Source organism: Ornithodoros turicata, chromosome 7, assembly GCF_037126465.1.
Source record: "Ornithodoros turicata isolate Travis chromosome 7, ASM3712646v1, whole genome shotgun sequence".
Taxonomy (NCBI): domain Eukaryota; kingdom Metazoa; phylum Arthropoda; class Arachnida; order Ixodida; family Argasidae; genus Ornithodoros; species Ornithodoros turicata.
In genome coordinates this window covers 23410360-23422940 of record NC_088207.1, presented here as the reverse complement: position 1 = coordinate 23422940, position 12581 = coordinate 23410360, and the positions used below count along the sequence as shown (strand labels likewise).

Genomic DNA, 12581 nt, shown 5'->3' with positions numbered 1-12581 from the left:
GCATAATTGTAATAAAAAAGGTGTACGCCTCCCATTTTCAACAAATCAGGGCAGAGAACGATGTCACTCCGAATGATGATTGGACTCCAGGTGAAGTAACGGCCTTTCCGCTAAAGGACTTAGGTTTGCCGTCTGACTAGGGTATTAGTCCCCGCCAATTCCTTTCCCATGTTCCTCAGCTTCCTCGTCGCCATGTGCAGTTGCTGTCCCTTGCTGGCTAATAGACGCATTCACTTATTTCTACACTCCATCTCAGATTTAACAACCTTCATTGGGAACAACAAAAACGTGTTTATTTCACGTGTGCTTGCTTGGAATCACAACAGGCACTGGGACCGCATACGCGTGGAATCAGGTTCGACACAGGTTGTACATGGTTTGTACAGGTTGGCCCCGTTTACATGAACTCGACAAAAGCGGGTCGAGCTGGTTTATCGCAGAAAATCCTCTCCCACCAGAACGCGTCACGCATTCCTCTAGGGATGATTGATGTGAGGCGGTGCGATAAGTCAACTCGACCCGTTTATGTCGGGTTCAGTAACCGTACGACCCACAAACACAACCCACGACAACATGTACAACGACCACGACAACGACCCACATGTACAACCTGTGCAAAAAAATGATTCAACCTGGTGTTTACACATGATGTGTACGCATATACATATGTAGAAAGACAACAACTTTATTTTATGGTGTTGATTTGGTGACTGCTTCTCCTGGGGCGACACTCTACTTCGCCAATGTAGAAAGTTTGTTCGGCATCTACGGAAGAATAGATCAGTTTCGAACGGAGTAATGGTCCTCAATGAACAGTGACACACTACATAGGCACTCAGCCCAACACTACGTATCCAATATTCCCCAGATATATATATAATGATAATGAGGGGGGGGTACGCACGGGAGGGGGTACGCGACACACACGAGAGGTGGCTTTGCAGCGGCATTCAGAAGTGGTGACCAAGTGTCGTGGAGTGACCGGGCTTAAAGTGCAACATAGGACTCTCTCTCTCTCTGTCTTTCCGTCTTTTCTCTCTCTTTCTTTTTGTCCATTTGGGTACCCTCATGAACCGAGACCGCGTTCTCACCTACCTTCGCCACCAAGGTGAAACAGGCGCAGAAATGACTGATTCCAAAAGATATACCTTTGTTATAAAGTCTAAAGGTATCAAATTCTACCTTTGTTGTTTTTCTTCGTTTTTCTTTTTTTTTTTCGTAAAAGTGTAAGTAAAAACGCGGGGCACCAAGCGTTTGGTGCACCTCAGCTACCCAAATAGACCAAGGCTAGCACGTGTCCACAAAGAAGCTGCGGAACCCAGGAAGGGAAGTGCCCGAGACTATGACGAGGGAACGCATCCCCTCCTAAGCCTCCATCTCTGCGTGGCGTACATTTTACTCGTGCTCCTTGTGTCGCGTGCTTGCTGTCCCCGACTTCTCACACTTAATGGTCCGAAACATTCATTCCTAACAAATTCATGAGAAATAGGATACCTCTTGAGATAAGCCAGGAACCTCACTTCAGTCCTCACAAGGAATGCTCAAGGACACACTTTAAATGAGCCCAGGAGTCACCTTATCGAAACGGTTTTTTTGTTTGTTTTTTTGGGCTTCTTCCATTATTTTATCTTTGTCATTCACCAGACGTGTTTCGTGGAGATTCTGATGATCGTTTGCGGCTTCGACGTTGTGGTCGACGCCTCCAGTTGTTCTCCAGATTGTAGGCTAGAATTGCAGCGCGTGCAAAGGGACCTACCTCCGTAGACAGGTTCCTTGCTTGCTGACAATACACACACGACGCTATGTCCAGCCATCGCCAGGAGTAAAGACGCGCTCTACTCGTTTGTCGCTGGCAGACGCAGTCGTTAGAAATTTAACGACGGCCCTGCGCTGCGACCAGTCACATGTCGTCTAGCAGGCACCGTCGTACTGTAAATCAGCTTTACTTCATCGGATGCGACCCAATGTGGCTTTTGCAGCTCAGCGACGATACCGCTTGCTACAAGTTGGCTCGGCAAGTTGACTACAGACGCCGTCACTGTGGTGATCTTGAAGATTTAGAGCACATCGATCTTCATTGCCCCCATTATGAACCTGTCATATCGGCGCTTTCAGCGCCTTTAAAACGGGCAGACTCGCGCCCTCTCACTGTGTCAAAATTGATTGGTCCATGGCCAAATTAGCCCGCTAATGGGCTGTTTACCGAGTGCATCCAAATATTGTTGGACATCGTAGGACTTCGGTAGAAGCTGTGAGACGATTCGTTATTCCATCTTAGCACATTACCGCCCGCAATGGGGTAGAGTATTGCCCTTGGCGATGAAACTCCACACTCATCATCATTCAAATAAACCCAAGTAGAAGCAGCACAACATCCTGGCTCGATCTTGTACAAATACTGGCAATATCGGTCCAATATTAGGGCAAGATGTTGTGCCGCTTGGAAAGTCCCTGTTGTTTGACATTCTCCGAACGTGTGCATTCTCACGACAAAAAGGTCATTTCAAAGAATATATTTCAGAAATCTCGCTGGATTAGTGGAAAAGCTCTCGGAGGAACTAGTGTTTTCAACTTCATGATCGTCATACGTGGTAACTCCAAGGACTACGACCGTTGGGAGGAGCTGGGTGCAAACGGATGGGCATTCAAGGATGTCTTACCATACTTCAAGGATGTGGAAAACTTCATGATTCCAGAACATGTCAACAACGGTAAGCTACCGATCCCATCGTCCTTCCAGGTTGGATCGTTAGATAATTTCGAGTCGCTCAGCGGAGACCAACATCAATGCTGGTAAGATCAAGATAATAACAATCGTTCCAGCTATATAGAGCCCTGCACGTGCACAGGCCCCCGACCCGGCACGCGGGCCGGGCCGGGATTTTTATCGGACTTGTGGGTCGAGCCGATGCCGACAAATAAGTTTCTGAGGGCCTGGCTCGGCAGGGTCACGCATATAATTGCACACAACGGAGGTTCTCTTGGTTCATATCATCACGTGGTGGCGGTACTCCTGGGCATATATTTTCAAAAACAGGAGGAATACACTGCATTATACGTATGATTCGACCCTCTGCAACCTTCTCAAAGCCACTTGACATTGCTCCTGACTCCTCATATAATTCACAATCACGTTCGAAAGATCGGCGAGACGGGCAGGAATTGGCAGCAGGAGTTTGCCGACAACATCCTCGACCTCCAGAAAAACTTGTAGCTTAACGATAACGCGCTTGCCCGCGTGCGTTCCAAGTTTAACTTGGTTTCGTGCTTTTGCGGTGTTAAATCGACAGTTCTTATATATTTGTTGCAGTTGCCCCTCTTCTTATAAATATACTTATAAATTTGTTTGATACGCGCTAGAAACGCGTAAGTCACGACTGGGAATGCTAGGCGGGGCACTATTCGCTGAGTCACTGGGCCGCGCCGCATAGAAACAGGAAGGCCCAGGCCGGGTCGGGCCATTTTTCGATGCGCTCGGACCGCGTCGGGCCCGGAAAAGTTGGCAGTACAGAGCTCTAGTTCCAGGTGCGTTCAAAAACGATGGCGTCATCTCCCACAGCCGGTAACGACCTTCGGATGTCATCCCTGTAGCAAAGAATAACAACAAAGTAGGACAGTGCAAACCGTAGAAACAAGACCTGGGTGCAAAATCCTCTCGACTGGTCGATTAGTCATGTTACAGGTACATACTCTCTTCGATAGGATATCCGCCTGGTCGGATACCTCAACTGCAAAAACGACTTCTGTGCTGTACGCATCTTTCGCATCGTATCTATCGTAACGTATCTTTCTTATAAGAGGTATATCTATATGACAACGAAGCCCTGTATATGATTATCTAATATACTTATTCTTCAAACGTTCTAAGCGGGTACACAGAATTTTTTCACGTCGTGGTAGTCACAACATTTTGGTAACACATAATAAATAATAATAAATGAATGAAGGATAAGATGGATGAAGGATAACTTCATAATAAATGAAGTTGGTATTGTGTCAGCTTCTTCCTTCAGCAGGACCCAGTCCCTGGGTCCTGCTATATGGGATATAGCACTAATTGCATGGTGGTCTCTGCAGAAGTGGTGAAGTATGTGAGCTACTTACACCAGGCCCCCACAGCTCCCCATAGAACCCATATTTTAAGATAATTCAGGAAACGCTGAGCATGCGATCAATGAAAATGAACTGTGATGACTATCATTCAGACAATCAGGTGTCTCTCAGTTTGGCTCCCCTTTCGGCCAGTCCTGGATACCATCGGCTGTTACTTTTACCGTTTTTCATGCCTGACGCTCGTTATTCCGTATTCCAAAACAACTAAGGCAAATTTTGGACAAAATACACTTTCATTTGGTGCATCGTATTCACCCAAAAGTCTGACACAAATATCCACCGTGCGTACAGAGCCCAAATGGTTGCGTTCGTTGACTATCAAACCAAGTTCGAGCTCGCAAAAGTCTACTCCTAGAAGCGAGCGACGCGCTCACATGAGTGCATGCGATGTCGCGGCGAGCATCTTCTTTCGTTGCTTGCAGTCCATCAGAAGTCACAACAAAACGGGAATGCTTCTGTCGCACCGACACCGAATCCTGTCTCCGATGTCGCTGCATTTGAAAAGGCGACGGCGCTCAAAAGTGTTCCTTAGATGTCAGCTTACCACTGCATTCCAGTTCTGAATTTGTGCCGGGAAACATCACAACATGCGCAGAGTCACTTCGTACAGGAACAAGTCCGCGAACACACTTCTCTTTGAACAATACGGACCTACGGTGCTGTCAACCGACATCGTCGTGACGCTGTCACTCTTCCCTTCTCCTAATTGCACGCAATAGCGGCTGCCCGCGAACGAATGCTATTTCGAATCCAGCCAATCGCCGAGCGCGCAATGTCCTTTTGGCCAATGTCCGCAACGTCCCTCGGCGGGGAGCTGTGGAGGCCTGCTTATACGATACCGAGGACGGGTTTCACCAACGCACATTAACATTTGAACCGAGATCAACGGTCCCTTAACTTGAATTTAACGGTTGAAGAATGTAGAGGGTTGGGGTCATGATCCACTTGGCAAAAGTAACAACAAAAATATAAAACACTAACGATTTCCTTTAATGGATACAAGCTTCATGCAGTCCACTGCATTATAGCTCACCATAACTGCATGAAAGCTTGTACCCATTAAAGGAAAGCTTCAGTGTTTTATATTTTTGTTGTTACTTTTGAATTTAACGTTTAAATCTGCTTCACTAGAGAGGGAGTTCTTGTCACTGAAACATTTATCACGTCAACAACTAACGTTTGCAAAAGAAAGAATTGAGTGTTAATTTCAAGTTTTGGCAACCTTTGATCTCGGTTCAAAGTTAAGCAACGTTGGTGAAACCGGGCCTGAGAAGCAATTTGTTCAGCGAGCTACTGAACCGTTTGCCGTTGCACTTTCACTTCATTCTCATATCGCTAATCTAATAGTGAGTTTTAGTATATCGTACGCTGTCACCTTTTCATACGTAAGGAATGGACTTAGTGGTTCTGCGCACGCGCAACATATAAACTCAGCTTCGCAGATTGCGCGGAACCACCACGCTATCCCTTACGTACGCAAAGCCGATAGCGTACAATGCACTAAAACTCCCTAATATCTCCCATGTGACGCGGTGTGGAACTACACTCGACGGTGCAACATCCGATGTTATCGCCGTCATGTATTAGTTGTTGTTCCGTGTTCTCATATCGTTACCAAAAACAATGAAAACTGCCACCATTGATTATCACAAGTGTGCATTTCTGACGATAATTTTCAATGTGTCTTATAAACAGGTTATCACGGCACAAAGGGGAACCTTCCTGTTACTCGGAATTCCTACCAGTCCTTACTGAGCGAAAAGTTCTTGGAAGCCTCCGCTCAGAAAGGATATAAGCGGATTGATTATAACGGACCCACTCAAGAAGGTATCACAGCATGTTCCACTTCTCACGGCATAGTCAGGAGCTCAGTGTAAACCTACATATGTCTTGAAAAGTTTGGATCGGACAGCTACATAATTATAGTGAACATTGAGATAAGTGGGAGACAGAAGACAGAAGTAGGGGAAATAACAAAAGAAAGTTATAAAAGCTAGGGGCGACGTCTACGTTACGGCGGAAGCTCCGCCTTCGTCCCCGCTGACCCACAAGGACGATGACCTCACCCCTGGACCTAACACAAAAGCATTCCGGAATTCACCGCATTGACTACCGCGTGGTGGCGGGAATTTCCGTCAACCGGTCGTGACGTGATTGCAAAGTCCCTTATTAGCCTCGTGGCCACATTTAGCTATTTTTGTCCTGACGAAGGCGGAGCTTCCGGCGTTACGTAGACGTCGCCCCTAGCTTTTATAACTTTTAGTAAACCCCTCTTTGTTACTTCCCCTACTTTTGTCATCTGTCTCCCATTTACCTCAACGTTCACTATATGTATATAAGTAAAATTATAAGACGTGGACGACAGATTACAGGAAAGTTAACAAAAACTAGTTTATTTAGTGGGTAATTTAACTCAAAGACTATAATGTACTATGAAACGTTTAAAAGACGGTCGACGTTTCCCCATTGGCACCGTCTTCGTCAGGACAAAAGGGGTACAGTGGTTGCATATGGCTTAAATAGGTTCGGTAAGTGATGTCATAGTCGGTGCAAGTACGCCACGTGGAGGTCCTCGGTGAGTCACATTCTGGAACATTCCACAAGGTCAAGTCCAGGTGGTGATGTCATTCTTGGTGAGGAGCCAGCTCAGGTTTAGCTGTGCTTAGGCCGTAGCTGAAAAGAAAAAAAAGGAAAGAAGCAAAAGGAAAAAAACAGCAACTCTATTTTGAGATGGAGAGTGGGGAGTTTCATCGCGAAGAAAAAATTAGCATATATCCCATCTAGGCAACCAGATTCCTTACTGTTGAAAATACACCGGGATCTTCGTTAATGATTGAGTGGAACTTGTAAATGAGGTAAGACGGGCGTGGTTTCCTGCCTCTATCTGAAGTAAAGTTTGATTGGAGCATAAAAAGGGCGACATCATTTATTGAATAATCAGGCTGTTTGAAATGAAGAGAAACAAGGAGAGTTGGCTTTTTGTTAACGTCCGACCGGTGGTTGTTGAATCTGATCTGAGAAGATGTTTTTGTTTCACCTACATAATTGTGCTTGACATGCGTTGCACTGAATGGCATAAATGACCTTGCATGAATTACAGTCAAAGTCACCATGAATTTGGACGAAGAAACTAGAATTTATGCTCGTCGGCACGTCGGCAGTTTGCATTAGTTTATATATTTGACACCTGCAGCAATTGCACGGATGGCAGCATGCTGTCGGACTTGCTGGTCGGTTGACCCTGGAGCTGACTACGTAGATTATCATAGAGGTTTTGCGTGCGCCTGTAGGTCACCCGTGGGGGTTCCGGGAAGATTTGGCCCATGCGCTCTGACTGAAGAATACTGCGGCGGCGATTAAGTATACTGTTGATGTTTGAAATATTATTATTGAATGCTAAAATGAGGTTAACGGAACCACTGTCCGCTGATTTGCGGATGCGGTTTTGGGACAGAGCTTTGCGATCTGTCCTGCGAGCCTTCGTCCTCTACTAAATTGGATGGGAATTCACGACTGATGAATGTTTGCTTAAGTTGGTTCAAATATGTGTCCATATCACTGTCGATGGAACAGATGCGTCTATAACGAAGTGCCTGACTGTAGGGGATGGCAAGTTTAGTGTGCCGCGGGTGGCAACTATTGAGCGCTCGGTACTGCCGGGAATCTAGGTTTACGGAACAGGTCCGTAGTTACGACCCGGTCAGATAACTTTACTTGGACACCCAGGCAGTTAACAGTTAGAGCCGAGTAAGAATTGGTGAATTCGATAGCTGGATGTGCTTGACGAAAGTCGCTAATGAAAGTATGGGAACCAGGAACGGTGATGCACAACACACAACCTGTCGAGAGGTTCGGAGCAGACATCAAAAAGGCCGGAAGAGAACGCTCCTGGCGTCAGGACTGTTCGAAGTGCGGCTTTCAGTCGGGGGCAAAAGCTGCATTTTGAAAATCGCATTACAAATTCTCGGAGCTGAATATAAACGAAATATTTTACATGGTGGCTCGCAAAGATATAAGGAACCATCTGATAATGCCTATTTACTTCACATCTGGGGTCCAGACTGTCCCTTTAAGTCAGCAAAAAGTTAAGCAGGAATTTCAAGAATCCCTGCACATGAAAACAGAAATATATGCTTGGAGAGCGAACCGTCCTCTTGAAGCCCAGGAGCATATGTATATCCAAGGCTCCCACTGTCCACTTCCCATTTCATGGGCAGCCTCCGGTAGCGTGAATCCAATCGGTAAAGCTGCTTGACAGAAAAGCGCTGCGGTTGCTTTAAAGGAACATGGAAGGCACTTGGAACATCTGTCTTCTTTCGGTGTCTTATGAGCATACTACCTTCAGGAACTGTCACACTAAATATTTCATTTGGGAAGTGTAAAGTTACTGAGAACGTTGCTTTGCGAGCGAGCACGCGCCTGGCGGCTATTCGGGTCTCAGGTGGCACAGCGTCTTTCATTGGCCTCTGCGAATCATCTGCTAGCAAGAGCAACCAGTCGAGACGCGGGACGTGCGGCGCCCAGAAAAAAGAACTAAAGAAAAAAGAAGGCGCTTTCTTCTCGAGTTCTTCAGGCTACTTTAAGCGGTTTTTCCACTATGTTGAAATCGTATCGTTTCACAACCTTATGCTACTTCCAGCAACTGATTCGTGCCCCGTTCTCAAGGAAGACGTGCTGGATATGAATAGGCACCATACGTTTTGGATGCCAGAGTTGATGTTGATGTTGGCAAAAAATATTAATAGGGAGAGATTGATCATCTGTCGTTTATCGTTGGAGACCATTCCCGAGGTTGTGGGTACTATGGATTTGGTGGATATGTTCCAAAAACTAACGCCGCGTTCACAACAACTGAAGGATATTAATGGTAACCAAATATACAGGAGACATCTCTATTCAATTCAAACAATGTTTCGTTGGCCTACACAACGCACGCAGCCCAGAAATTGCAGTTTATCGCACCTCGAGTGTTACATTGCATATACTGGTGCATATGTGAACACCACGTTCTTACACAGAAACATGGAGGGGCGGGAACAACTCCTCTAGTTATATGCTGCTCTGCATTCTAACGCTTTGTTCCTTCCTCAGGCTATTCCCGTGTCCAGAACAATATTTTGAACGGACGACGTGTGAGTGTAAGCAAGGCGTGGGTTTTACCTATCGTTGATGAAAGGCCTAACCTTCATATCTCATTGAACAGCTTCGCAACAAAAGTAAGCATTTTTAGTCACGCTGAACAAATTGCAGTTGAAGAGTTAAGTCTGGCATGTGCACATGGTCTGTTACATCTCGTCGTGAAAGTATATAGTGAAGGTTATGGAAATAGTGATGGTATAAGCGGTAGGGGGCGCGCGAGTTCCGCGAGTTGACTGTCTCCTTGTCATCTTGAGCTGTTGGCTTCCTCCTATCTGTCTTTGGAGAACTGTATCATTGTCAATTCATATTTTCTTGCAGGAGGCAGATTAAGTCCCTAATGCTGTGGTCAGCGACTTACTTACTTTGTACTTGTAGATTATCCTCAATGGATTGGATGCCACTGGTGTGACGTTCGAAAAGCAAGGACAAACTTACACCGTGAATGCTAACCAAGAGGTCATCCTGTCTGCTGGTACAGTGAGGTCTCCACAATTACTAATGGTGTCAGGTATCGGCCCAAGAGAACACCTCGAAAGCTTAGGGGTAGGTTGGAAGCCAGAAAAGTTTGCATGAAAAAGCACAAAGGTGGCTCTGCTAGGTGTGCGAGGTTTAATTGCAGCTATTGATAGTAGCGCAAACTAATGCTACGCTGCACAGGCATAGCAGACTATGCTAACATTTTCCAGGAATCAAAATTGCAGAGTCAGCCACATGATGTTATTTAAATGATAAACATTCAATGTACAAAATTTTACTCATGTTTTTTTATACATAAGAATTACTTCATGCGATGTATATCATCCCTGTGACGATCTGAGAATTTTACATAGCAAAATAGTGGAGGAGCAAACAGCTCCCGAGTGTTGTTGCTATTTCCTACAAAATATATGGCATTAGTTTTTGCCATGAACTGCAAGTTAGGGATGTGTATACGTACTTCAAGTGCCGCTGTGGACTTGAAAAATCATTTCTATTTAATTTCGTATTTTAAGTCAACACTCCTCAAAAATTATGTACGCGAGGTAAAAAATAACATTAGTGAACTTTCCTGACTTCTTTGTAAAGAAGCCTCAAGACTTCTCCAACATTCTCTTAGAGCAGGGTGACAACACGGAGTTGGTATTCTCTCTCCTAACCACGGCGCGAGGGTTTCCACCCTTCAGCAGACGCTGCATGTCTGCCAGCGGCTATGGTGAGAAGACGGAAATCGCCCTTCCAAGAGAAATGTTGCCAGACGCATTGCAGGCCAACGCCACCTAGATACAGAAGGCATGTTTAATGCCTCCTCTCACTCCTTCACACGTAGACATAAGGTATATTATTTTCGCCATAAAAGGTGCTGTCCCAATTTTACCTTTTTCACCAAGAGTGCAGCGGAAGTGATGGAAAAGTTTCTGACCAGTGCAGCCACCCTTCTGACTGAAAAAAAAAATGCGAGAATGTAAGTGGTTAGCGTGCTGGCCATGTCACGTCGAGAGTGGGAGGTACCCGGGTTCGAATCGCGGTGCCATCTGTGCTGTCTGGGGTTTTCCTTGGGCTTTCCTCAGACGCTTTCAGACAGATGTCGGCACAGTTCCTCTAGAAGTTGGCCCATTCACACCGGCCAGACACACATTCCCCAAGGCATCGGTCGTGACGTTGCCCACCTCTGTGAGGCCGACAATGGCTAGTCCTTTCACCTTCACCATCTGATGCCGTCTGCTGCGTCCTCTTCCACTGAGTGCAGTTCTATTGCAGTTCACACGTTATTTGTACATTGTTTGTGTCGCTATGGCAGCATATACTGCAGTTGGGGTGCTTCGACTCCTTAATACAGATTCGGAAAGGTCGCAGCAACTGCAGTCGGAAAACTTTGCAAATGGATGCGGGTTCTGCAGCATACTACACTGTTAAAACAGAACTTCACCACATAGCACGCTCCTAACCAACCATCATACCAAATGATATCATTCTGTGTCATGATTTGTTCAAAACAGGGGGGAGGCGCCTATCTGGGACAAGATAATCTGTCCCAGATAGGCGCCTCCTCTCATTTTCAACAGATCAATGCACAGAATGATATCATTCGGAATGATGGTTGGCTAGGAGCGTGCTATGTGGTGAAGTTCTGTTTTAACAGTGTACGAAAGCACCACATGAAACTACACTGACCAAATGCAAGCTCTTGTTGCTTCTGCCACCTTGCCTCGTTAAATCAATCTCAACAATGTTTGAATCTCTAATATTTTGTCCAAAACCAAAGCGAGTGATATGACAATAAAACTAGAGGGCGATTAATGTAACTGATGCGATGACAATGCGTTAGCATTAGACGTCCGTCTTGCTTCTAATTGCTTCTCTTACGCTACTGTTCTGCTTCTTATATTTTTATATACTTTGACTAGTATTTTGACTAGTAGAAGGTCTGGGATCCATCAGAGAATGTTGCAGTTGAAGCTGCCACACGACATGGGACACAAACTCAGCCACTCGCGAAACTCTCAGAGAACGCATGAGACATGTCTGAACATATCCAGAGGTGAGGCGCAACCCACGACGGCTCCAGCTCCAGCGGATGACCTGCGCGACGGCTGCTCCGTCACTCCGCCCTTCCGCGCTTCCACGAGACCGAGTACAGCGAATCGGTTCATGAAGCACAGCTCGATTCGCTCTTCTTCATGTGCCGCGCTGTACATGGACACCCATGAAGGAAGGAAAGAGAGGAAAGGCCCTATCACCACGAGAAGTGAAGCCAAGATCGAGGGCCACTCCTGTGACGTGACCGCTGGCATTCGAGTTTCAGGTTCATACGTCTCTATGGGAGCCCAGAACGCACAGTTTCGGAATAATTGGAGTGGTGTGGTGTTAGCGCACCAAAGTGGTCCCCAAAGTGGCGTGTGAAAAGTGACCTCATTGGGCTATTCAGGTAACGTCACCTCCGTGTGGCTCCAAAGAAGCTACAGTTAATCTCCTATCCTTACGTCACTTTCCCCACGCTTCTCTCTTCTCTCGGAAGAGCCGTTGGGGCGCCTCCTTTTCTTCTTTACATGACGGGCACCACACTTACCCCGCTACGACGCGCGCTATTCTTCAGAGTGGGGCTTCTAATGCTGACGTATTAATAAAATTGCAGAAAAAGTTGATGCAAGAAAGAAACTGCTTTTACAGTCTTACGTGCTGAAAGAAACCGCTATATTTTTAACGGACTTTGCTCATCATTGGCAAGGCTTCCGCATTTTCATGAGCATGTGTTCACTTTCAACAGCTACTGTGTGTGGGTCATCTGCTTGTCCTGCACTCTACCCTTGGAACCTACTCTACTGACTGTGTGGAGGTTTTAGGGTTTGGAA

The 12581-nt window shown here is 46.0% G+C and overlaps 1 protein-coding gene across 1 annotated transcript in view; it reads left to right on the top strand.

The window, feature by feature from the left end:
• Nucleotides 1-12581, top strand: part of LOC135400528 (glucose dehydrogenase [FAD, quinone]-like) — a 30954-nt gene that overhangs the window by 8271 nt on the left and 10102 nt on the right. The window contains exon 3 of the mRNA XM_064632361.1: nucleotides 9628-9795. Within this exon, the coding sequence (XP_064488431.1) occupies nucleotides 9628-9795 (168 nt within the window). The remainder of the gene's footprint in view (nucleotides 1-9627; nucleotides 9796-12581) is intronic.